A 27,249-nucleotide genomic window follows, 5' to 3' on the forward strand; every position below is an offset into this window, starting at 1 on the left:
ACATAATTGCGTGACAAGAATCACAACTGCTGACCACAAAATGCAAACCTTGATGCCTTCTCAATATAGTCTATTATTGAGGCCACAAGATATGCTGAAGCAGCAGTCTACAAATAACTTAAACCACCCTCTCCTATGTAAAGACCAGTATCTAGCTAGTATGTAATGTTTAAAGAACAGTTCATGCATTCATGGAAAGGTAATGTACAGGAATTCTATAGTGTGGTGTGATCAACAAAACACACAGAGGCCAATGTTATTATATTCAATTTATTAAAAAAGCTTTTTGTACATGCCAAGTTTAAACAACCAATGTTATATTACAGTTTTCTTGCAGTGGTTTCCGATTTCCCCCTTTTTTGTTCCATAAACTAAAGTTTATACTGACTCTCTGCTGTCTATTGTGCTTCACAATGAGGAATTTTCTCTCCAAATATTTAAATTAGAAATAATCTTGGTATCATCTAACAGAAGATTACAGAGCTGAATGGAAAAATTAACATACAAAAAACCCCTATAAAAGTAAATATTCACCTTTCGCGATGTCTGACTTTAATATCTGCTTTTGTGCTTCCGAGCCTGTAACAATCTCAGCATCTGTCTGAAGCACTAAAAGAACTAAATGTAATGCTCTGCGCCACGCCTCCAGCTTTGGAATTACATTGTCATACACTGGTATAGTCCCGTGTGCTATAGGGAAACTTAAAGCATTGATGAAAATAACTTTTTTAGAGTACTCCTCAAGTATGTATGCTGAGGGAGAGGAGAAATCACTAATGTTTTGGAGTTCGTTCTGTATGAATGTCATGGCATCCAACTCCGAAGAACGTTCATCTATATTACAGAGAAGAACAGAGAGATATTTATACCAGCCCTTAGCAAGACACCTAAAAACAGACGCTTTATAATGGACAGCACTTTTAGCCAGCCACGATGACATGCAGGGAAACGATCCTACATCATTTGATATATCATGCTTTACTGCATCTTCAAGTTTCCGAAGGTGACTAAGGCATAAAAGTTCAACGGCTCCGCCTCCAAGAAACACATTTTGGTCACGTAGAGCATGATGTAGTCTATATACACAAGTCCAAAACTGGTCCTCCATGATCTGCATCTTTGAGGTTACACTACTGGTAAGCATAACAGTTAGCAGATTCATTTTGTTTGCTTTAATAGTAATAGCAATTCTTTGGTCTACTTCTATTACTGAGTTCCCTTTGGTGTACATGTTTACATAGGCGCCAGTTCCTACACAGTCCTGACTGATCTGTGTTAAATATGTCACAGGCTCTGCTCCTGTGGCCTCACTAAAAGCCTGTAGAACGTTCTGCTTTACATGAGTAATAATGAGAATATTTCTGTGAATGCACTGTGTCAGGAGTATTGGACAGACATCACCTCTTACTAAGATCAAGTCAATGTGGGCTTGGATAATTTTCATACATGCACTACTTGCCCAAATATCTTCTGATTTATTTTCCACACTGCTGGCAATATCAGACATGGTTTTAATGTTGGCAGAGTTGTTAAAGCCCAAATGGCGATATCTTTCAGTCAAGTCACCATCCACAAGAATGACCTGTAGAGGTTTGCCCTGTAGGTAGTTGGAGATGGTGGCAATCTCAGGTGATACAAAAATTGTATATCCGAATGAGGCATTAGAATACTCTTCAGACAGACCTGGTAAACAGCAAGTATCAAGTTGAGTAGCATGGAACTTGTTAATGGTAACAGATGTTTCTTCAGCATTTTCACAGAGGTGGTTAACAGCACTTTGCGCCAGATTCATAACTTGCTGATTCCCATGGCTCAAAGCCTTTGCCAAATCTCCCAAGCTGTGACTATAACAACATGTAACTGCTGTGGACCCTTTGGAATGACTCTGAAAACAACTTCTCTCAGCAACGGAAAAGTGCCTACTGTGAGATAGCACATTTCTTCGATGGTTCTGAACCTTGAAGTGTTCACCACCAGCTTGATGAAGAGGAGATTTGTATTCCCTCAGTTTAAGAAAAGACTTGGGGCATTCACAAGCAGTCCTACCAACAGCATCACATTGAGACACACAATCGTTTTCATGTTGTGATGGAATGACGTCACTATTGAGTGGATTTGTAGAGTGTATGAAATTCCTGCCCGCAGTCCTTTTATTTGTACAATCTTTGGCTTCAAATACATCATGGAGAGGTACCTGCAAAGACTGGACTTGCTCAATGCATGAGTTTAGTCCCTCCAACATTATTGAAACTATTAATGAAACAGGGACCCCTTGACGAAGGCATTCTAGTACAGCGTTACTCCATGCCCCAACAAGGAAAAACAGAGTGGTACTTCCAGTTTTATAGCTCTTATGATGTGCTTGAACTGTTTCATTAAGAAGTTGTCCGATTGCGCTAGTTAAATCTAAACTCTCCAGAAGTCGAAACGAAGAGCAAGTCAAAGTACTTTCATTGGTGCTTGGGTCGAAAATAAACTTGCATGATTTCACAGGTCCCAGGAAAGTCTTTACTGATGTCGCCAAGGTGGACAGCTGCTCCAGTCCTGTGTGGCCGCTTCCTTTTATGGCAGTAATGGCATGGTTTGCCAACATTATCTATGTTTAAATAGAAAAGAAATGCATTTAATGGGTCACAATTAATTCAATATGGTTTATAACCCGGTTTAGGAAACTACTTATACAAGATTAAAAAGGAGTTAAATAAACTAATCACTAATGCATAAAAACAATTAAAATGTGTATCAATAAACTACAGAGGATTTTTGAGGAGTGATTGACAATATTCTTTAACTAAAGAAACAAACAGAAAGCAAAATAAATAAAAATATATACATTTCAAGGGCGATTAAGACACCGATTAGTTATTTGTGGTTCTGATGCAAATTATGGACCAAATGATCAGTTTCTGTTAAGTTATGTGGCTATATGGGGCAGAATATACATGCCAAATTATTTTAAAGGAGAAATCCATGCAGTTTCTCCGCTCCCCTCTCCCCCCCATTATTTATACAGGATTGAAGTAGGGGGTCTCTGGAGCTGAACCCCGTTAATTTCAGCTCCGGGTACCCCCTGCTATTGGGGATTCATATGCCCGAAGGGGGTGTTGGCAACTCTACAGTTTAAAGCTTCTGCATCACAGGGGCCAATAAGAAACCGCAGCGGGTGATGTCACGGCTTCCTATTGGCACGCAGACCATGGGAGCTTTGAAAATCAGCCATAATGTGAACCCTAGTAGTTATCGGCACCTACTATGGAGGTACCTCTGGAAGCAGGGGGTCCCCAGAGATTAAATTAATGGGGTTCAGCTCCAGTGACCCCTGATTCAATCCTGTGTAACAAAAATGAAAAGAAATTTAAAAAACGGCTTTGATTGCTCCTTTAAAAATATCTGCTCTAGCAATGTCCATGATTGGTATAGTTGTGAGAGAGGGTTGAAAATTTCTGGATGGCTACCTGTCAAGTTTAATATAATCATGATAGAACTCTTACCGTACCATCTCATGTATTGTATGTCTTTATTTATATAGCGCCATTAATGTACATAGCGCTTCACAGTAGTAATACATGTGGTAATCAAATAAATAACAGATAATATAAATAACAGATCATGGGAATAACTGCTTTAGACATAAAAGTAACATTAAGGAAGAGGAGTCACTGCCCCGAGGAGCTTACAGTCTAATTGGTAGGTAGGGAGAACATACAGAGACAGTAGGAGGGAGTTCTGGTAAGTGCGTCTGCAGGGGGCCAAGCTTTATGTATCATGTGTTCAGAATATCCACAGTGCTATTCATATGCTTCTTAAGCAAGTGTGTCTTAAGGTGGGTCTTACAGGTGGATAGAGAGGGTGCTAGTCGGGTACTGAGGGGAAGGGCATTCCAGAGGTGTGGGGCAGTCAGTGAAAAGGGTTTAAGGCGGGAGAGGGCTCTACCGAAAGAAGACATCCTTGAGAAGAATGCAAGAGTCTGGATGGTGCATAACGAGAAATTAGGGCTGAGATGTAAGGAGGGGCAGAAGAGTGTAAAGCTTTAAAAAGAGAGGAGAAGAATGGAGTGTGAGATGCGGGATTTGATCGGAAGCCAGGAGAGGGATTTCATGAGGGGAGATGCTGAGACAAATCTAGGAAAGAGTAGAGTGATTCTGGCAGCAGTGTTTAGGATAGATTCTAGAGGAGACAGGTGAGAGGCAGGAAGGCCGGATAGCAGGAGGTTACAGTAATCAAGACGGGAGAGAATGAGGGCCTGAGTCAGAGTTTTAGCAGTCGAGCAACAGAGGAAAGGGCGTATCTTTGTAATATTGCGGAGGAAAAAGCGACAGGTTTTAGAAATGTTTTGAATGTGAGGGGCGAATGTGAGAGAGTCGTCGAGTGTGACCCCTAGGCAGCGTGCTTGGGCTACTGGGTGAATGATCGTAGTTCCAACAGTAATGTGGAAGGAAGTAGTAGGGCCAGTTTTTGGAGGAAGTATGAGGAGCTCTGTTTTAGCCATGTTGAGTTTAAGGCGGCGGAGGGCCATCCAGGATGATATAGCAGAGAGACATTCAGAAACTCATGTGCAGGGATGTTCCTGTAAATCCCAGGTTATTAGATGGGACGGTCAATGCATCATGCCGTACTCTTCCAATTTAAATTAGTAATTTAAATTACACATAATAGGCTCGTTATATTATCATTGTCCTGATGAAGACCCCAATTATTGTCCATATGTGGGGGTCAAACATTGGCACTGATCTTGAGAAAGTTGGTGTAACCTCAATATACATTTAAATTGCAAGACATTTGCCTGATGCAGCCACATTCTTGCGGTCTACCGAAGGTGCGCAGTATGTGACTGACATGAACAAGAGAAATATACCGTATATACAGTGTATAGTATTACTTTTCTGTAAGGAACTTGTGCACTTACAATTTTTCTTTCATAATGCTAAGGGAATTTTATTTTACTTTTTTTGCTAGTTTTAATTGTACTGAACAGGTAACAAATGCTTCATTGATTTAATCCTCTAGGCACGGTCACAATGTTTAGTTCACAAATCAATAGGACACATTATGCATTTATTGTAGGTACTGTACATGGCTTAAATGGAGTTTCCCTTAACAGGGTTAGCAGGCTTACATTTTTTGGGGATCAAAAGATGCAACTTTTATTAAGACTTCAATTCAAAATATAACATTTCACAAGCTAATCTGGGATGAGCGCAGCAGTTTTGTATACAGTATTTTGTTTTTATATTGGTGGGGCCCCAAAAATGTAGTTTCCTGCCCACCTAGCTATCTAGGGGACAGCATTTTAGAATGGTTGTTAAGGCGGCATTCAGATAAAGGACACCAAGTCTAAAAGCTTCTTAATAGCCCTAAGAAAAGAAAAAAAAAGGGGACATTTACTATTTAGTTTTTTTCAAGTCCTCTATGGCAGCCCAAACAGCTGGGATAACAGCTTCATAGCTCGGGTAGGACAAGAATCCTTGCCATGTATAAAAGGAGGCGTGGTCTCTATTTCTTGTGAAAGCTACTAAAGAAGAAAAGACAGACAGCACATAAAGGACAAGGGTGGGAAGTATGCTATTATAGAGGAGATGAAGAAACATCGGCAGGTAAAATGCCCCTTTTTTCCTCTTCAGCATACTCTACGGCAGGCAGATCAAACAGTTGGGATGTCCCCGAGTGATCAGTAACAGTGTGGGAGGACCCTTCTGGGCAGCCAGAACCACTGATTGAAACACTTTGCACCGGGCGAAGATTAAAAGCTCTAAGCGGTAATGCTTAACAGGGCTATTGACAAGGGGGTTGGGGGGAGGAGGTAGAGCAGCAGGTCCCTACCTTCACTGCACTGTGGGGCACTGCCTAAAATCTTAAATTCTACCCTTCTCAGGAGCTTTGAAACTTCTATGGGGGTCTGTGCATTCCACGTTCCTCCGTCTCTTGATATAGATCACAGCTGTGATGTTATCCGACAGGATCCTTAAAGGAAATCCTTCTTGCATCTTTTTTGATCCTAGAATCGCAAAGTTTACTGCTCATAATTGTAGGATGTTGATGGGCAAAACATTTTCTTTGCTATACAAATGACCCTGAGCTGCTGTGTGACCGCAACGGGCTCACCATCTGGAGAGCCATGAGCCAGTAGAGAGGATATTCAATGTTGGAGGGATCATCTGCCCTTCTGAAGGTTCTTCTACCTGCCCCACCACAGTAGACTGCTTTCCAGTTTGCAACAGCAGAATCTTGTATTTTGGATTGAGAATCTCGAGCCCTCAGAATGACAGGAAAATTCCACTGTAGCTGGCACAGATAAAAAAAAAACAAGAAAGCAGACCATGGAACAATGTCTGCTACTTTGTTCTGGAGGCCAATCAGATATATAAATTGTTTTCTATGGACTTCTGCAATCCCTATATGCTCAAACTTCCCTTATAATTTTGCCAATCTTGACTTGAGGAAGGGACACTACACTCCCCTTTGGGTGTCCAAAAGAACCCTAAGAACTGAAGTTTTGTGCTGGGGGAGCAAGCTGCTCTCCAGATTGATTATCCAACCATACTCTTCCAATCTCTTGCAGTCGATCTAGAACTGGACTCTGGCCATTTGTTCTTGAGGGGCTTTTATCAGCCAATTGTTCAGGCACAGCATGAAAATTCCTTCTTGCCTCTGAGATGCTGCCAAAATGGACAGGACATTTGTAAACGTTCTGGGTGCTGTGGCAAGTCTAGATGGCAGAGCGGAAAAATTGCAGTCTTGATCTACGAAACCTGTGATGAGTTTCCCTTATGGGGATGTCAAAGTCAGTGTCCCTTAGATCAAGTAAAGCCAAACAATCTCTCTTTTCTATGGCTGCTATAACAGGCCTCAATGATTCTCCATTGAAAAGTTGAATGTTCAAGTAGCAATTTAACCCTTTAAAATTTAGTCCTGCTCGGAGCCATTGGGTATGAATAATAGGATTAAATAGAAGCACTGGAGAGGTACTGGCTGAATGGCAGCATTGGCCATTAAATCATCAAATAGCTTTCATTATGGTAGTTGGCCTCGCTCTGCTTCATGGAAGTCATGATTCCTTGAAGTGATGTTTTGTCATGTTAAGAAATTCCAGTGTATATCTTTGGTCAATTATTTGACGGACCCGGAATCCGTTGTTGTATGGACCCAATAGTCTAGAAAAATTGCCATTATTGTCAAAGAAGACAATAACCTTTCCGTCCCTGAAATCTTGCTTATGGTGTAATCCGGGGCTTCACTAAAAAGGTAAGAGCCGCCACAAGTTAAAGACTTCAGCCTGTTTTTAGAGAAGGTGTCTTTGGCCCATGGCTTCACACACAACACCCTCCTTGCTGCTGCGGAATGAGCCTCTAATCTTGCTAACATCTGGATGATATCTATGTATCGCATCGCAGCAGCTTCTGTTGAGATACCCGACTCAATCCTTTCTTCTAAATTAGAAACCCAGGCCCTTACAGTTTTGGATACACAGTCCATTGCAGTAGCTGGCTTAAAATGGAGCATTGTTTGCGCAGAACCCCTTCCATACGATGGATAATCATTTAAGGACCCAATAGACCATCTTCTAATGCAGGGGTGTGCAAAGTGGGGGGGGGGCGCTCCACAGGGAGGGTGTGAGATTTTTCTGGGGGGGGGGGGTTAGGCGGTTGCAGGGGCCCCGCGCTCTTCCCCAAGGCATTTAAATTAAATGCCGGGGCATCGCGTGAGGCCTCTGCAACCGCAATTTACCTGACTCTGCCGGCTTCAGGACTTGTCTACATGGCAACGAGGCGTCAAATGACGCTGCGGGTCACGTGACATGAGGCCGCATCAAGATGGAGGGGGCGAGCACCAGAGGAGGCAAGACAGGGGGGCGCAGCAGCAGCACAAGTTTGCGCTCCCCTGTTCTAATGTGCCATCACAGCATCCACATTTGGTGGAGACTATCCTCTAAAATCTTCTTCATTAAAAGGGGTACAGCATAAGAAATTTCCTGGTCATTGTCACCCTTCTATCAAGAGACGCCCATTCTACTTTGATGATATTCCTAACCGACTAATGCACAGGAAAAGAGCAGTTCGACTTCCCAAGGCTCAGGAATGCCAGGCCCAATATTTTCAATTCTTCCTTGGTATCTTCGATATGCAAGGTTGCTCTAATATTTGATCAATTTGTCGGGGGAAAAAAAAAATCAAATTGAAAGGACTCAGACTCTTCTTGAACACTCCCTACTTTGGACTAAGAACATTCTCCCAATTCCAGAAAAAAATGCGTGTGTGAGATCAGATATTCCAGGATAGAGAAAGCCAAATACGAACTGCCAGACCAGGACATTTCTTACGATGTATCCCTTTAATAAAGTTCCTACTTGGATTTCTCTTTGCTGCATGTCCTTGCCTGGGAGCCCGTCTAATGGGAGTCGTCACAGCGGACCGTGAGCGGTGTCATTGTGACTTACTTCAACGTTATTGTGCTTATATCCAGGACAGTTGATTCTTACATCATTTATGTGTATATCCTAGGCTGCACAGGGGTGGTTTGACGGCGCAGGTAGTCAGTTCATGCGGGGCGCCTGCGACTGTCTTCCGCCTTCGCGAGCAGGATTCCTACATAACCACAATATATACAGACCTTCACGGTTCCACGTCTAGACGGCAAATCATTCTGGATAAACAAGTGGACTTAAATGAATGACTTCCGCTGACATATTGACAGATATAAAAAGTTTACCGTTCAAATATTTATCACCTAAACCGTATGGTTTTTGGAGCACCGGATTCAGGACTGGCTTCCAAGCCCACTTTACCAATATGACCTCATTTTCTAGATCCATTGGGATCTGAGATCTGACAATTTAAAATTCCCATGGACTCCATATTTTCAAAAGACTGAAGCAGGTCTTTAATTAGTCAATGAAGCTATCCAAGTGCAGGACTCTCTTTGTCCGCCAACTTCTTAATAAAATTGTTCCACCATTCTTTAGGGTAAGTGTCAGACCATATCACATCGCATTCAGCACAATATTTAGATTTTGAAACAGCCTTCTTAAGCTTTGAAGGCTGACATTCCTGTTGGGGGTGTTCAGCCTTCTGTTCCCCTGAAACTGCAGGAGTTGAAATCCTACCTTGAAAAGTGCCCGCAGTACCACAACCACTCCTAAAGGGAACCTGCAGCAGAATGAGGCCTGCAAAAATACTGTGCCGACAGACTGTGTACCCTCAGTGTTCTTGTCCTCACTCCCCCGCAACAGCCATCACAATCACAAACAATACAAATCAGGGGCAAATCACCAACAGCAGGACTGCACCGTTAACATCCCAGACTACACACCAAATCAAGCAGAATCCTCGGTATTATCGAAGGAACTCACATTCTGACCTACCAAACCCATGGACAAGATTGAGCTGTGCAGTGACCTGAAAGAGTTCTTCAGAAGACTGTGTCTTAAGGAGTTGTTCCAAGACAGACACGGCCAAGAGTGTGCCAACATTGCAGAAGGAGGGCTGCTGCACATGAGCAGGAAGAGGCAAAAGTCCAAGTGGATCCCACAGACTGGGCGCAACCCCAAACTGGACCGGTACATCGAAAGTTTTATACACAAAGAGCCAAATCCATCATCCTGGACAAAGAAAGGGAACAAACGTATAATCTGGCACCGATCGAGAGGAGAGCCATAGAATCTCTAAAGGCCAACCACAACATAACAATCAAACCTGCGGACAAGGGAGGAGCAGTGGTCATAATGAACACCACAGACTACCTGCAGGAAGCGCACAGACAACTCTCTGATGCAAAGTATTACACCAAACTGCAGGAGGATCCAACAAAAAAAATACATGAGAGAACTCAATATGATCATTAAAACACTCCCGATTCACACAAGAGAACAAATTCTGGACCTGATACCACGCTAACCCAGGACCTGGTATGTTCTACATGCTCCCTAAAATTCACAAAGAGTGTAACCCTGGGCGCCCTATTATCTCTGGATCTGGCACACTGACTGAGAACATTTCTGGCTGGGTAAAAGGCATTCTAAAACCACTTGTCAGGAACACACCCAGCTGCTATATCCAGGACACCACCGACCTGCTAAACAAACTTAATACCATTGGCCTCCTCCCAACAGGAACACTACTAGCAACCATGGATGTAGAATCACTTTACACAAACATCCCCCACGAAGATGGGATTTCAGCCTGAAGATATTGTCTGGGACAGCAGGATCCACTCACAGAGACAATGACTAAATGCATCGAATTTATTCTGACCCATAACTACTTCACATTTGGAAATGACACATACCTCCAGACAACCGGGACTGCTATGAGCACTCGGATGGCAACACAGTATGTCAATCTGTTCTGCGCAAAACTAGAAAAAGAAAAAAAGTGATAAACCGCTAAAGTTTAGAACACCAATGTGACAAGTTACAAATAAAAATAGGCTGCCTGGTAACACTGCCAGTACTAACAGAAAATACGTGGAAAAAAGGAAAAAAACCTGGCGCCAAAAGTTCAATGGAAAGTCCTGTACTCCTCAGGGGATCCGCACACTTGCTTGACAGGCCATGTATTGGAAAAAACACAAAAACACAAATCATAGTGCAACACTGTAGGGTTAAAACAGTTCTACACTACACACCACATATAACTCCTAGTGACAATTAAAATACTATTTATTAAAAAGAACTATGCCATAAAATGGTAAGGACTAATGTAAAAACCGCTGGTCATCCAGGATGGAAAAATTGGAGCCCTACTTACAAACAGCAGGACATAAACACGGGATGTTATATAGAGTCCTCTTGGCGCAGATGGTTCTTTGCAGAGTTGTTATCCTGCTCCGCCGCGACTCACATGCAAAACCTCCCTTCAGGAATTGCCAGGAACAGTGCCGGTGACGGAGGCCCGCTCGTGGGGCTCACAGCTCTACACCACGTGTGGCCGTTCTCCTCACTCCCTCCTCCGGTTTCACAGACTGTCTCTGCGTGCCCGCGCGCGAGTGTGCCCGTGCCCTTAAAGGGACAGTTCGTGCGTGCTGAATGCCAAAAGCTGATAAATGTAAAAAGGCTCCAAACCAAATGTCACATATAAGTCCAGTACCAAACACAAAGTGACTGTCACCTGCCCTACGTGTTTCGTGGACGTTACTCCACTTCCTCAGGTAGCCATCTGCGCCAAGAGGACTCTATATAACATCGCGTGTTTATGTCCTGCTGTTTGTAAGTAGGGCTCCAATTTTTCCATCCTGGATGACCAGCGGTTTTTACATTAGTCCTTACCATTTTATGGCATAGTTCTTTTTAATAAATAGTATTTTAATTGTCACTAGGAGTCTCACTGTTATATGTGGTGTGTAGTGTAAAACTGTTTTAACCCTACAGTGTTGCACTATGATTTGTGTTTGTTTGTGTTTTTTCCAATACATGGCCTGTCAAGCAAGTGTGCGGATCCCCTGAGGAGTACAGGACTTTCCATTGAACTTTTGGCGCCAGGTTTTTTCCTTTTTTTCGCAAAACTAGAAAGTGACTTTCTTTCCACCTGTCACTTGAAACCCCTAACATACCATTGGTACATCGATGACAGTCACCTGATTTGTACCTCTGGTGAACAGGACCTCATACAGTTCCATGAGAACTTCAATATGTTCCACCCAACCATCAACCTCAAACTCACCCATTCCCCAGACTAAGTACATTTCCTAGACACCACCATTACTATAAAGAACAATCAACTACAGACCTCTATATAAATGCAAATCTACAGACAAGCGCCAGCTATTTGAGGGACAACAGCATCCACCCCACACACACACTAAGCATGCACCCATCTACAGTCAAGCCATACGAAACAACCAGATATGCTCCAACACAGCAGACAGAGGCCAGCGGATTACAACCTTGAGACAGGATTTCATACACCGTGGATACAACCACAGAATTGTATAACAGCAAATCCACAAAGTCACCAGAAAACCAAAAAGTGATCTCCTTGAATATAGAAAGAGACAATTGACAGGGTACCTTTGGTGGTCACATATAACCTAAACCTAGAAGCCCTACGCAAGATCGCCAGGGAACTACAACCCATTCTCCTGGAAGATACAAGACTGCAATAGTTCTTCCCTGAAACACCCTTATTTTCATACAGACAACCTCAATCTCAAAGAAATGCTGGTGAGGAGTAAAGTATTCAAAAATTCAACTGAATGCGGGACAAGACCATGCCAGGACGCAAGATGCAAAACCTGCGCAATGCTCCACACAGCGGGCACAATACAAATACCACACAGGAACCTGGGAGTACAAAATCAGAGGAAGGTTCACCTGTTCCTCCAGCAATGTCGTGTGCATGAAATGCCCAGGGGGATGCTAATACATCGGTGAGACGGGACAGGGGCTAAACAAGAGAATTAACCTGCTTCACCACAGCATCACACGCGGAACAAGAGACAGTCCTGTCGGCGAACATTCAGGGACCATTTAACATCTAAAGTCATAAATCGCATACTGCACAGGGGGGAGGGATAGGTTTCAGCCACAGATAACATTCCAGGCTGTTTTAAAGTAAAACTTTTCTTGTATTATCCATTGTAACATCGCCCGAAGAAGAGATCAGTGTATCTCAAAAGCTCGCACAAATAAAAGCATTTCGTTAGCCACAGAACAGTACTGAGTATTTGTTTTTGATTATTAAGCTCGGCTAACACGGATACCTCTACAACAAAAAATAAAAATTATATATATCCCCATCTCCCTCTATATCATTGTGACCTTCATCCAGGAGTTAATCGACACCTGGATGAAAGCCTCCCCATGAGAGAGAGAGAGAAATAGAGATACTGCAGGTGCTTAGATTGTCAATATACACCAATAACCTAAACAATTTATGAGATTTAAAATATTTACCTATACTAAACGTTCCCTCTCAAATGAAAATAAGGCAGCAGGCAAAGACTAAAATCCCTTATTCTGCGCTACTCCAGAAGTGATGGAGTGATGGAATACTTATAAATAGCAAATAGGATATAATCCCCTAGTATGGCGTCTCCCAGACTTTCCAGGTCTATCTCAGATGAATGTCAGAAGATATATATGTAAAGAAGTGACATAAATATCTAGTTTAATATGTCCAAAATGTGTAATATAAAAAAAGACAAGTGTCAATTGCACTCACAAAATCTCAAAATCTCTTTGCCAGTCTCAAGGGTTGCCACCACTACCTTTGACTAACGGCGACCTCTCCGTCGCGGTCACACTCACTATGGGCACACGCGGACTGCATGTACTTGCTACGGCACTGCGTGACGTCCCAGTCGCCAGCAATATAAGTGCAGCTTTACACTCGCTATTTGTGTTGCTTCTTTACATTTATATCCTTCTGACATTGATCTGATGAGCTAAAGACCTGGAAAATCTGAGTGATGGCATACTACTTGAGGATTACATCCTATTTTTAGGCACTCCATCACTAAGTAGAGCAGGCTTGATGTATAAAATAAAAATACCACGTGAGCCTTTCCCTATTATCTAAAAGGCGGGGATTATTGTCCCTGCGCGGCCGCGTGAGAACGAGCGTGAGGCCGCGTGAGAACGAGCGCACGCCTGCTGCCCAAGTGATTTGTGAACTTGGCTGCAGGAGATCGTAGACGCGTGACGGAGCTGGTTTGCTCTCATTGGCTGAACCAACTCACGTGCGCTGACGTCACGCGGCAACCGCCTGAAAATACAAAAATTTGTTGTATTTTCAAAACGCACCCGCGTCAACGCACCTGTCCGCCTGTAGGCGCACTGGCACAGGGGGTAGGTCCCATAAGATAATAAAGCAGAGTGCTTGCCGGGTGCACGCCGTGACGCCGGCACCATAATCTGGGTTTTAGCATGCAATGCTTCTACTGCAGCCAGGGATTCTGGGTAATGACATGCAAATGAGCACTCAGTGTGTCACCTTTTGCTTCTTGTTCCTTTAATATATATTATATAACATAATTAGTGATGATATAAAATGTCATTAAACAAAGTAGGTAAACCAATTAATCATGGATACACATATACACCCACCAGGGGCGTCTACCTCTGAACAGTAATATGAACCCATGTCTTCAACCTGCCACTGAAACATCCTGTCAGTCACTTACTGACCTCTCCCCCTGCTCCTGGTGCTGCTGGCGGCTTCAGTGTCCTTCCCCGCCAGGCCCCGGCTTCCTCCAAATCTATGAAGTAACTACACAGAGGAAACACGGCGCGAGTCACAGCACGTCAAGCCTGGGGGGCGGGGACTCCAGGAGGGGCGTGGCCGTTGCTAGGGAAACGTCCTTTAATAGGGAAACGTCCTTTAATAGCGTCGGTTGTGCCAACGTTCGGTTTTAGAATGGCGCGCAGTCAGCGAGTCCATTGTTGCAGAGTGTGGGAGGGTTCCACGGTTCTGGGCGGGCTCATCCAAGACATAAGCACGAGGGATTGGGGGGAGAAGGACATGCATCGCCGCGGCCTGCAAGGCGGGGGCAGAGGAAAGAGGCCGTGTATTCCCCCCCCCGGGGCAGCAGTGTGTTAATGGTTTGTAGTGCTGTAACCTAGTAACCAACGGCTCCTGCACTCAGAACGAAGAGGGGGAGATCAGGATCACTGTGCTTATCGCAGGACTCCGCTTATCGCAGGACTCCCAAGGAAATGGTAAGCTTTACCGCGGGGTGAGAACTGACCGCCCGGCCCTCGATTGCTCATTGCAATGGTTTCCATTAAGCAGTGCGTCTGCGTGCATCTCGGCTCACTCACGTTGTCATCGGGATTGCCATTGCTGTCAAATTCACCTTGTTACATATAGCAGCACATGCTGTCATAGGGGTTTATCGGATTGTCCACTAAAATATCAGTATAATGAATGACCCATCTACGAAAATAGTTGTCCCCACTGACTCCAGTTGTAGATCTCGTAGATGTTACTCATGTGAACGGTGTATGGCTGAAGGAGCACAGAATCCCTTTAAGCAATGGGACAGGTGTAGGTGTGCTTAAACCAACATGTTCGAAGAAACCTTTGGATGTCCCCAAATCTGTACTGTACTATAGTTAACTTTGTAGGACTATTAAAAGGGATGCAGTTTCCTTAAGGACTGCACTAGAGCTTTGAACTGCAAACAGTTGTCCTATTAGATACAATTCTTTACAAAAGATGCTATGTTGATGCTGTGAGCACCGTGGTTATATAAAGAAGAGCAAGGTAAGTTTCCAGGTGGACGGGTAAGTGGTTTGTGGTGGCGTTAGATGTCCACCAGAAGGACATCAAAAGCAGTTCCTTTACACACACTGTGTATACATTGGCTGGCCAAAACAGCTATTATTCCTGTGGCAGTGAAGGTAGTTCTATATAGCAGGCAAGAACAATTATAGATTAAAGCTGCAGTTCACTCTCTTTTTTTTATTTATTTTTTTACTTCAATAGTTTCATGTGGGCAATCTCTACTTACATAAAGAACTGCATAGCTGCCGGTCAATTCGTTCTCTGTGTATTGATCGGCAAAGCTTGGCGACATCTTTAAAATTGGGGAATGTAAATGGTTGCTATAGCAACAAGCATGCTTTTAAAAATAGAATACAAGAAAATTGGTCTTTCAAACTTGTTTTTTTTTAAACAGAAAATGCTAAAAGTATTTTTTCTTACTACAGAACTGATTTATTAAAAAAAAACACACATGCAGGATATTGCCTGAATTGCAGCTTTAACAACAAATAATTGATGCTGGTGGTAAAAAAAGAACATGAACCCAACTCAAAATATTTACTTATTCTTGGTACTGGGGCTAAATGGATACAAATATGTAGAGATAACTTGGAAAAAAATAGTACCCATATAATCAGCACTCACAGGTAGAAAATCATCACATTTCAATATGTAGATTTTAATATCTATAATGCCAAAAACATACCCAGCACTTCTCCAATGAAACAATGGAATCCGAAGAATGACAGTAAATGCAATCTAACATTGTAAGAATAGAAATCTCTGCCTGGCAGAGTTTATAATCTAAGTGGCATGTTGGGAGATTTGCAGAGTTTGGAGTAAGGGGATGGTATAAATCCGAGCTCTTCAACTTGTTTTCCAATGGGGCCAGATCAGAAAAAAAATTAGGAGTAGAAGGGTCACAAACTAATTGTAATTTTGATGCCTTGACAGACTTACAAATTATGTTTCAGCATTTAGAACATTTGTTCTATACATTTCCATAAATTTCATGAGCGTTTCCATGTGAGAAATTGCACTCTGCTACTTAAGCAATGGGCATGAAATTAGCAGGAGCAGAGAGTGGGCCACATTAAGGCATTTCATGTGTAACTTTTGACCCGCGGCTGCCAGTTGAAGATCCCTGGTGTAAGTGCTGTGGATGGCAATTTCTGGCCAAGAGGTAAGTGCCACTGTGTTGTGTATGGAGAAGTAGTGAGCCAGAGATGTTAGTAATAGCCAATTGTGACTTTTTATCACTGAGTGTTGGCTAAATAGATTATTCTTCCAGTTCTCCCTCCAAACATTTTATTAATTTACTTGACTTCCTTAGAAAGATTCAATTACTCTTAAAGTACAACTTGTATTGGTTTAGTTCCAGTGAAATGTTAGTATTTACATTTGGGTCTAATAAAATCCATTCCTATCGCATCCTTAATGTGCAGCAAGTTGGCATCAGAAATATTTTACACAAAAGAAAAAAACTAGTTGGTAGACACAGTCCTCTCTCAAAAATAAATTGTCAGCATTAATTAAAGCCTCTGGTTACCATGGCAATATTGAAAGTTAAGATTGTATTTAAAATACTTTCTTACAATGGTGCCAAATCACCTAAGTTTTAACATGTCAATCTAATTTGTTCACTTTGGTCCCAGACGAGAGCGCCTCCTTTTCTGGGAGGAAAAACCCAGTACTGTACTGTAATTAAAAATAATGGTGTGTTTCATATTGCATACATACAAAGATATAAAATGTCTTGTCAATTTAATCAAATTATTCTTTATAAAAACTTGTTAAAAACCACTAAATTATTTTAGATGGGGCTGTTTTCAGAACCACCATTTTGGCTTCTTCAGAACAGACAGTTTCCCCCTCCAAATCGCTATAACACGTCAGTTAGAACAATGAATGAGTGTTCTCTGAAAAATGTGACACAACACCTCTTCCTCCCGCCCCCCTTTTCCATGCAACTGCATCGCATGGAAGAATCCTTTATTTATATTTTTATTTATTTTTCCCCCCTATCTGATGCAGGCCGATTGTGAGATGTTTTGTACTAACTGTTTTGACTTGATTTGACAGATGTTTGACAGACAACAGGGGGAAAATGCAAAATGTAGTAATCTGATTATAGTAGGTGCCCTTTGACTCCCATATTCCTCTCTGTGACTGCTGTGGATATCACACAAAGGCAGAGGAGGAGAAAAGTAACCTGATTTGAGAGATCTCTTCTTGCCCTTTCCAAAGCTTAATTTTACAAATCTGATGCTTCGTTCAGGAAATATAAGCATTTGAAATATTAAGTGTCCGGGAGGTTAAAATGAATCTCTCCCCAGAGCCCAGTGCACTCTGAGGTAACCCCAGAAGCTAGGGATTAATGAAATCATTTTTTTTTACACATTAGACTTAAAAAATTATACTAACATTAAACTCCTAGAGGCGTCAAATGCCCAGATTAGGTGCAGTTACATTGTCTTTGTCATCATCCAGCAAACCTCTAGTCTAACACATCACAGATGTTTACATGGAAAGTCCAATTCATTTGGGAAAATCGTTAAAAAAAAAAAAGCAGAGCACATTAGGCAGTTCCTGATCAACAATTAACAAGTTCCCAACTTTGTGTGTGTTTTTGTGTGTGTGTGTGTGTTTGTGTTTGTTTGAAACAAAGTTATGCATTGCTCTATTCTACTTTGTAAAAGGTCAAAACCAGAAAACCATGGTTAGGTCTTTGGACGATGTTTTCTTTCAGAATTAGTATTTTATTTTTTTATAACTTGTATTTTTTATTGTTTTTCCCAACTGAAAACAAAAGGGAAAACAAGAGAGGGGGGAGGGGTGGGGAGTGGGTACAGAAAATAAAAGGGTGTGGGGGGAAGGGGTAGTAGGGTGACATCTATCATGCGCTCCTCGCAGGAAGCGTACATACAATTGCACTTGAAAGATCCTTAATCTGAGCTAAGTCGGTTTACCCATTAATAGTTTTCTTATTTCGTCGATCCTATTGGATTCTTCCAAATGTATATCTCCACCGGATCCAGTGTTGTCAGGAAGGTGTGGTGCCGGTCATGGATCAGGCTTGTGAGTCTCTCCATTGTCATTATATAGTTTATCTTGTGTAATACCTCAGTGATAGACGGGGGGGGGGGTTGTTCTGCTTCCAGTGTTTTGGCTGCTGATAGGATCTGTGTTATCAAGTAGTCTATTTTTCTCTCTAGGCCCTCGTTAGGTTTTAGTAGGAGCACTGTTTCTATGTTCCACGGTAGGTCCAGGCCTGTTACCCCTTCTATTAGCCGCCTGATTCTCCCCCAAAAAAGGATTATCTTAGGGCAGGACCACCATATGTGCTTAAATGTACCTATTTGGCCGCAGTTACGCCAACACATAGGGGAAGTTAGTGGGAAAAAAGAGTGGAGGCGCGCTGGGGATATAGTACCATCTGTGTAGGACTTTCAGATTTGTTTCCCTGATTGTTGAGCACCGAGAAGTCCTGGCTATCCTTTCTTATATTTCTTCCCAGTCCTCTTCTTCGGGGTTCCCAATATCGCGTTCCCAGTCCGATATGTTTTTGCTTGTTTGGCCTTCATTTTGCTTCAATAGTGTCTGATAAAATTGGGCAATCGTCCCCCTGTTGTAGTGTCTGTCCCCTTTGGAACAGACTCTCAAAATATTTTTTAAATAAAAAATCCGTACCAACGTTTTATTTCCAGACAAATGATTTGTAGTAAAATAAAGCATTGTTTATTGACTATTCAGTATTGTAAGAAAAGAAAGAAGCGCCAATGCCCTATAATAGAGAATACTATATCAATGTTATCAGATTATTTATTTATAAAACATTTTACCAGGAAGTAATACATTGAGAGTTACCTCAATGGCAGATTACATACAGATACATTGGTGAAACAGTCAAGTCTTTGATAGGAATCCTGGAAGATGGAGGCCCTAGTCCTGCTGCCAGAGTCTGTACGAGGGAGTTTCCAAATCCCTCAGAAGAAACTGTGGAAAAGGTTGTATTGTAACTTGTACAGCAAAATCAAACCACTCTACTACCCATATTTCTATTACAATGTAATGTGGACTATTTTTAAGGATGTGAATAATTCATGTGTCTGTATTTTGCTAGGGAAGAGTTTTTCTGCTGTATAAATGTGTTGCTCTCTCTGGACTAGATTCCATGAAGGGTGCAAATAGGTTTTGAAAATGTAGCACTGTATTTACTGTGATACCTGTGTCAAAAAGGTAAGTTGGCGGTGCTACTTTGCTAGTGCAACACTGAGGCCTAAATTCACTGAGCTCTGTTAAATCGGGGCAAATAACATGACATTTACCTAAAACAGGAACATCTGCTGTTTTCCCTTAGTTAACTCCTTCTTCGCGTCGGCACTTGTATGCAAAACCGGCTGCGATTGAACTCTTCAGCATAGGGCTGGCATCACGTTGCTACAACATTTTGTGTTATCTTCGAATAATATAACATAGAGAGATCGGAGAGACCAATTTGTATACATCCTAATAGGTCTACGTGGTGAGATACATGTGAACACACCTAATATACCAGGAAAATCTGCAAGTTTTTATTATTTAACATTAAATACATTTAACACATTTTATATGATTTAACATCATGTTTAGTAGCCTAACGGAGCGTCGTGAATCTAGCCCTGATCATGGTAATTTTTCTGTTGAAATAGACAAGGATGTTTTACTTATACACACTCATTTGTCTATGGATATTTATTCTACTTTCGTAACACCGGTGGAATAACCGTGTTGTAATATTATGATGGCTGTAAACAGCCACTGCTGCCTGCAGAAAAGTAATATTCCATTACAAGAAATACTCTGAGCTTTATTCAAAAACAATACTAGTACTGTATGTTAAAATGGTGCAATTACATTTTGGGCTTTTTTTTTCAGGCATCTGTCCTGAGAAGACCGGGGATGAGTGTTTCCCAGCGTAAGAAAATTGGAGCGAAGCCTGAACTAACGGAGGAACAAAAACAGGAGATCCGTGAAGCATTTGATTTATTTGACACCGATGGATCTGGCACTATTGATGTTAAAGAACTAAAGGTAAGTTTGTAAATTTATAGTAGAGGTCTATACTTTCATTAGTTTACCATCAAGTTTCAACTTAGTCTAAGAATATTTGAAAGTGTCTTTCCCTCCCATCTATCCATCCCATCGGTTATAAAGCAACACTGCGGTTAAACTTGTGTAACTTTGCAACCAGCTACTTATTTCCTTTTTGAAGTGAGAAATAATAATAATTGTACTGCTGACCATGTACATACCCAAGGCCTGTCAGTATTTGTAATGCCTTCCCTTCTTTGAAAGCCAACTTTTGCGGGGAGAAAGTCTCTATTTAACAAACCAAAACCATTATTTTGCCATTTGTAGGAGTATGGAATGACAAAACTCTTTAATATTCTGACGCTGGCTTTTGATTACCATTTAATCCTGTTGGTGCTCAATATGTGGGATTTTGTTTTGCTTATATATTTTGATAAATACAGTAAATAGTATGTTTTAGTACAATACTAAATGTATTTTAATTTGGTGGTAACATCCTTAGCAAGCATTTATGTCAATAAAAAGTGTGCTTTGCTTCAAAGTGCTAAAAAAGAACCTGAAAGACCTTTGCAACACATTTTTGTTGCTATCCATTTGTGTACCCACTTGCAATAAATACACATTTATACAATTCCATGTCATAGTTCTAATTCAGAGTACACATTACCATGATGTACATTATAAATTGCTTTCTACAAGTACTGACAAGCTTCTGAGTACTTGGCTTGTGTTTAACATTCTTTCTGCATAAAGATCATTCAAGATCATTTTGTGCAGAGAATTAATACTACCATAAACCTTCATTTTTGGAGATGTGCTAATAATGGTAACAATATCATGTTTATTTGTTTTGCTTTTATTCTACACTGCGCTGGAAATCCATTTTTTTTATTTTATTTTTTTGTAAGTGCAAGGAGTAATTATGCTAAGGTGTTTTTCATTTATTTTGGGTGTCACAGATAAAGTACCTTGCCTGATCTCACAAGAATCTAGCCCTGGATCCAAACAAGTGGGTTTTAGATCAAATACAGTTCTGTTACCACGAACGTGCTCCTTCCTGGGGTATAGAGTGATTTAGCCACAAAGTCATGTTTAGAATCGGGTCATTGTGGGAAGTAGTTGTCAGGACTCATCGGGATTTCACGTGGACATGAGTTGCTGTTGTCCCATACTAATGGTTCTCTATTTAGTAAACATGGTCTCATCACTAGCAGGGATAAAAGGATGAGGTGATCTCTACATAAACTACACATAAGTGTAACTCTGTAGCAGGGATGTCCAGAGATTTCCAGTATTTATTTTTCCCCAGTTAGGGTCCGTATTCAATGTGCTAGGAACCTGGCATCTGGGGAAGAGTGTAATCTCATTCATTTGAACGGAGCTGAACATTTCTCCAGCAAACATAATATGTTAAGTTTGTGAAGTCTCTCCAATTATTTAAAAGTATTTTTGATTTCTAAAAGTACATGATCTGTGATCTTTCGTAGGTGGCCATGCGCGCTTTGGGTTTTGAGCCAAAAAAGGAGGAAATGAAAAAAATGATCGCAGACATTGACAAAGATGGTTCTGGCACCATTGACTTTGAGGACTTTTTGGCTCTTATGACTCAGAAAATGGTAAGAATATGCAGTAGTATTGTCATTTTGATAACCATGCCCTTGATTTTGAGTACTCTGCTGCTATGTCAGACTCACAACACTTGAGCTTTTAATTTTTTTTTTTTTTTTGTCAGAGCGAGAAAGATTCAAAAGAGGAAATCATGAAGGCCTTTCGCTTATTTGATGACGATGGAACCGGCAAGATATCCTTTAAAAATCTGAAAAGGGTTGCCAAGGAACTGGGAGAAAACCTTACGGATGAGGAGCTACAGGTATGTGACGGCCTTGTATGTCTTGTATAATAGTAGGAAAACAAACGACATGTTGGTAACTGCTGTGATGTGGGAAAACCGTACAAATGTCCGCTCCTTGGGATAATGACCAGGTAATGTAATCTCTGAAAAGCTATCATTATTTTGAGTTATAAAGTCCCACAGAACGAGGGGTGCTTATATATTAGCAAACACACACTTGTGTGTGTGCTGGTATAATAAGGGTCTCTATGCACTTGCCCAGGCAAGTGTGTGTTTGCTCATTTACCTCTTTTACCCCTGGCACCACTTCATAGACTGTAGCAAGAGCCCTTCCCCCTCCTCCCTCCTCCCCCTTTTAGATTTCCAGTGCTTATATATTGCAATATCAAACTAAAGCAGTGTGACTAAAAAGGAAGGTCGACACTTTAAGTTTCAAAGACAATAACAAATATTTAGCTTCTTCCCCTTATTTTTCTTAGTCAAGGATTTATTGTGCCAGTAAATACTATTTACAGTACTTTGCATATTGTCGGCGCCAGATCAGAATAAGTTTACTCTCTGTGACGTCCTGATCTAATGGCAACACAGTCCCACACCTAATTAGAGCAATTAATTAAATATACCTCTATATGAGTGTTAAGAATGGGCACTAATGGAAGCACGTATTGATGTATGCCTCAATACAAATACAGTACAGCGTTGTCACTAAGGGAATGAGTGGTCCCTGTGCTTTGGGACACGAATATAAGACAGTTGTATTACATATATAGATATATATCTATCTCAGTGGGCACACAAGTGCTATGATTTGGCATGTATAGGCAAGTGCACACTTCATACTAGACATGGTCATACATTACCCAAAGCAAGCTCCAGAGCAAATGAAGAGAGCACATCGAAGGTAATTGAAGTAAGAAAAGGTAGCAAAAAACAACGTTTCGGTCCCTTACAACGGGACCTTCATCAGAGCTTCATCAGGACCCTGATGAAGACCCCATTAAAAGGGTCTGAAACTTGTTTCCCCCCCACTACCTTTTTACATAAACACTTGTCTTCAATCTCCTGCAATGTGCAGTGTATTATGTTCCAGGGAACGTAGGATGTTAAAGAGACTTTCTCAAGGTCAGACAGCCGACATTAGAAATTGAACTGTTAGCTAAAGAAAAACCTTCTAAGATGTTATTTCTTTATTAAGTGCCACTGAAAATTGTCTTTCTTTACTGAGAGTTTAGCGGTTACTTCCCGGCTACCCATAGACGGCTCTCTAGGGCAGGCAAAAAGTGTCAGACTTGATAAGATAAAAAAAATGTAATTATCTCTGTTTAATGCCAATCTTCTTTATCGACCTATTCACTATAAGGGGCTTCTTACCATAGCAATATTTTTTCGCCATATGTAAATGAGTAGTTCGTGCCAAATTACTTCTTCACAGACTACTCACTAAACTCTGGTATCTGGCGATAACGTACTACTGCTAATAACGTGTGTGTGTGTGTCCAAGTCGCCTGCCATTCATGGTCCAAAATGACTAGCTGGCCACTTAAGATAGTTAAAGGTTAATATTTGATAATATAGATGTTTATGCATTTTGTGTTTTTTTTAGATTATTTATGTTGTATGTTCACACCTTTTTGTGTCAGAAAACAATTCCTTGCATTGCCTCCGGTATCAAAGGGGTTAAATAATTTTCTGTCGTAAGCATTAATAAGACATCCCATTACCCCATGGTAGAAAAGTGTTATCTCTACCACCAGACCATTTCAAAATAAGATGAATAGCGGAACAAATTTATGAATAAATATTAGAGAATACAGCAGCAACTCTAAAAATTAGCCCTACAATCCCTTTTTTTTAATTTATTTATTTATTTTTTTTAATGTCCATGCAAATACATCGACTTTTAGAGAATTTAGGTCAAGGTTTGTAATTTTAAGAAGCAATGCAAGTGACATGGTAATTTTTTTTTTTTTTTTTAAATATAGATTTGAAGCAGGGAGCCTCCAGAGATGAATCGTGTTGATTTTCAGCTCTGGGGCCCCCTGCTTTCCGAGATACTTACCTCAGAAGGGGAGGCTGGTAGCATCTGGCTGGGCTTGTTGGGGATATCGAAATGGCGGTTTAAATGTTACACGGGCCAATAAGAAGCCGTGACGTCATCCCTTGTGTCTTCCTATTGGCCGTGTGACCAGGACCTTTAAATTACATACTGGCAACCCCTACGGAGTTCCCAGGGGACCACCGGAGCTGAAATAAACACATTCACAATCCCTACTTTGTAGACGTGAGCATATGGCGTCTATAAATATTTAATATCAGGATTGTAAGAATGCCCCAGGGTGGACAGCAGTCTAACGCTAAAACACAGGCAACACAAAAGGTTGTTTTTATTGCTTATGTTGGCTGTTTTAGATGAATTAAAGAGACATAACCATTAACTGCTTGTGTATATTAAACCATTATTTTGAATCGAATACTATCACATGCACTTTACTCACACTGGCTCCTATTCAGCCTGCTGCAATGTTGTTATTGCATCATTCGCTAATTGGGTTATGACTATAAAGAATATTGAATTGGTTCCATTATGTAGGTTTTGTTCTGCACAACCTTCGGGGGACTAATTTTTGATGGAGGGGCTCACGCTGTGCCAGAATCGGTCTTAAATGTCTACAGCAGAGTGCATCTTCACGCAGGGTGAAAGAGACGTCCTATTGGTGAATCACAGAGTTCCCAAATGGCATGGGGCAGTGATGGCCAACTCCAGTCCTCAAGGGCCACCAACAGATCGGGCTTCGACAGAGCCACTGATTGAGCCACCTGTGGTGGAGCAGAGATATCTTGAAAACCTAACCTGTTGATGGCCCTTGAGGACTGGAGTTGGCTACCCCATGCATAGTGCTGGCAAAATGTTACATACAGAAGTATGAACGATTTGTAGCTATAGTTCCATTTTTTTTGCCTTCTCAGTTGTTGACTTCCCCCCCCCCCCCCCACTTTTTGTAGGAAATGATTGATGAAGCTGACCGGGATGGAGATGGTGAGATTAATGAGCAAGAGTTTCTTCGAATCATGCAGAAGACCAGCCTTTACTAATAAAGGATCTGCTCTTCAGCACTTGTTTTGATTACATTGTTGCTCTATAAAAAAACACAACCATATGGAAATCCTTGTTTTTTTTTTTTTATTTAACTGTTTGGTTGCATCAAAACAAATGCCTGACACTTTGGCACATTAGGACCATACAACAAACAGTCAGAACCATATGTGGCTGTTTCAATGTGGGGCACCTGTACTATTTGCTACATTAGTATATTTCACATTTTCTGTTCTCTAGTCCAGTGGTTCCTAACTCCAGTCCTCAAGGACTGAATCACTTTGCATGAATCACCGGTGCTCAAGCAGGTGTTATACTTTAAAACCTTGGCTGTTGGCGGTCCTTAAGGACTGGAGTTGGGAACCATAGCGTCTATTCTATATACTCCGTACATGACAACCAAACAAGAAATATGGCACAACCCAAGGACCCAAAGTGCACTGGAACATTGGGTAAATGTCCACTATAACATACCCATTATGTTGCCATTATATATTGTTGGTGATTCATTTATTATGTCAGGCATGTTAATTGCAGGATTTATTCATTCTATTTTCTTGATGTGATTTTTGGCCTTACTTAAAGGCAAGATACACAGATTGTTTCTGGGCGCACTCTATTATATGTGTTCTGTACTTCTGGTGATTGCGTTAACCTTCCGGTAGCATTTTTATGCTATGCGAGCCTGGTACTGAATATCGTGCTTACATTGGAATTATCTCATATCTTTGTATGTTGCTCTGTTACATTGTACAGAGCGTGGTTATATTTTCCAGTCTCTTTATTGCCATGTTATTTGGCCCATGCATTATATATTCTGACATGAGTGGTTTATGTAAATTTATCCTGTCTTGCCGAAATCTCTGACTACTTTGATATGATGCATTTTAATACGGTCATGGTTTAAACCTTATTTTGTAATAAACATTGGTATTTTTTAATTTGTGTGAAACTTTTTTGGAGTACTTTGAATGTACCACTGTTCTTGTTTGGGTGTTTATGTATAAATGGTCAAATGCCTGCCTACTAATGTGCTCTCTGTGGCATCTACAAGTGATATAATGCAGCATTTAGGGGCTTGTTATATGCGATTGGCTGAACACCCCCCTCCCTCCCATTGAGTTGAATGGGAGATTATTATTTATTGATTTATTTTGCCGATGTCACTGCGATCCGCCATTTCGGACTTAAACCTAAAGTACTAAAAGGCATCTTTAATTTGCTACAAGTGGGAATGTATACGATGCTAAAACCTGAAAAATAAAAATGTTCTTGCTTTCTTATGTTTAAATATAGAATCTCTCAAAAATTGGGGAGCAGTAGATGTTTGTCCAAATGTGCGGGAGAAAAGTAAACAAGAAAAACCAATTGCACAATATCGTCACACTCTGTATGTGGTCTGTGGATACATCTGTAGTGTTTACTCACATGTTGCATGAATTTAACAGGCAAATCCCATACTGTGGCAAACTGGATCAATCTGTAAGCTGCAGTTGATCTCGGGAAAACTGAGAAAAAACACAATAGTGCAGATGGTATACCACAAGTTTTATCTGGACATAATTAAAAAATACACACTCGCATGTAAAAAGGGAGCCGGAGCAGGCGTGTTCCAATTGGATAGCCAGGAAGGAGCCGGCTGCCCAATAGGTACACTCCTACTCTGATCACATGTTTTCCCGGCTCCCACTGGCATCAGCTCTGTGCTCTGCTCCCGCTGGCTGAACATGGATTTCTGCTGTTTCCACCACCACCACCAGGACGTCTGCTGCTGTTCACAGATGTCGCCGCGGTCTTCCTCACCAGCTGCAGGTAAGTGTTGACGTATTTTAAAGCATTTGTGGAGGATAATTCTCCAAAGTAGCTGCCTCGCCACGATCTCACCGCCTCTCGCCACTTCGTATGACCAGTAGCTCAGCACTTCCGATTTGGACCGTCCGGGAAACACAGGCGCGCCTCCACCTTGGTTTTAAATATGCAACTTCTTTTTCCCCAAAACATATCTTCCTGAATTTATACAGGAATGTAAATAA

General features: G+C 41.3%; 2 protein-coding genes across 5 annotated transcripts; one reads left to right on the plus strand and one right to left on the minus strand.

The window, feature by feature from the left end:
- Positions 1-263: 263 nt before the first annotated feature.
- Positions 264-14,400, minus strand: BBS12 (Bardet-Biedl syndrome 12). Of its 4 annotated transcripts, none has more exons than XM_075615697.1 (3): positions 14,120-14,397; positions 3,252-3,330; positions 264-2,596 (listed from the first exon to the last, which is right to left on the minus strand). In XM_075615697.1, the coding sequence occupies exon 3, from the start codon at positions 2,591-2,593 to the stop codon at positions 515-517; it is 2,079 nt and encodes a 692-aa protein (XP_075471812.1). In that variant the 5' UTR covers positions 2,594-2,596; positions 3,252-3,330; positions 14,120-14,397; the 3' UTR covers positions 264-514. The 4 variants fall into 4 exon arrangements, 3 of the variants coding, with proteins under 3 accessions (XP_075471812.1, XP_075471801.1, XP_075471791.1); XM_075615686.1 differs by lacking the exon at positions 3,252-3,330 and adding an exon at positions 8,435-8,582; XR_012804028.1 differs by lacking the exons at positions 264-2,596; positions 3,252-3,330 and adding exons at positions 4,992-5,512; positions 8,435-8,582 and having other exon boundaries at positions 14,120-14,400.
- On the plus strand, positions 14,393-26,157 carry LOC142503477 (uncharacterized). Its single transcript, XM_075615718.1, has 5 exons — positions 14,393-14,650; positions 20,115-20,270; positions 21,758-21,886; positions 22,003-22,140; positions 25,126-26,157. Exons 1-5 carry the CDS (start codon positions 14,648-14,650, stop codon positions 25,213-25,215), a joined length of 516 nt encoding a protein of 171 aa, XP_075471833.1. The 5' UTR covers positions 14,393-14,647; the 3' UTR covers positions 25,216-26,157.
- The last annotated feature ends 1,092 nt before the right edge of the window (positions 26,158-27,249 follow it).

Source organism: Ascaphus truei, chromosome 1 (genome assembly GCF_040206685.1).
Source record: "Ascaphus truei isolate aAscTru1 chromosome 1, aAscTru1.hap1, whole genome shotgun sequence".
Lineage (NCBI taxonomy): Eukaryota > Metazoa > Chordata > Amphibia > Anura > Ascaphidae > Ascaphus > Ascaphus truei.

Excerpts from the sequence above, each read along its gene's own strand:
- BBS12 (XM_075615676.1), bottom strand. The coding sequence starts at position 2,593 with ATGTTGGCAAACCATGCCATTACTGCCATAAAAGGAAGCGGCCACACA.
- LOC142503477 (XM_075615718.1), top strand. Across the intron at positions 20,271-21,757 it reads TTGATGTTAAAGAACTAAAG|GTGGCCATGCGCGCTTTGGG; the intron begins GTAAGTTTGTAA and ends GATCTTTCGTAG. Across the intron at positions 22,141-25,125 it reads TTACGGATGAGGAGCTACAG|GAAATGATTGATGAAGCTGA; the intron begins GTATGTGACGGC and ends CACTTTTTGTAG.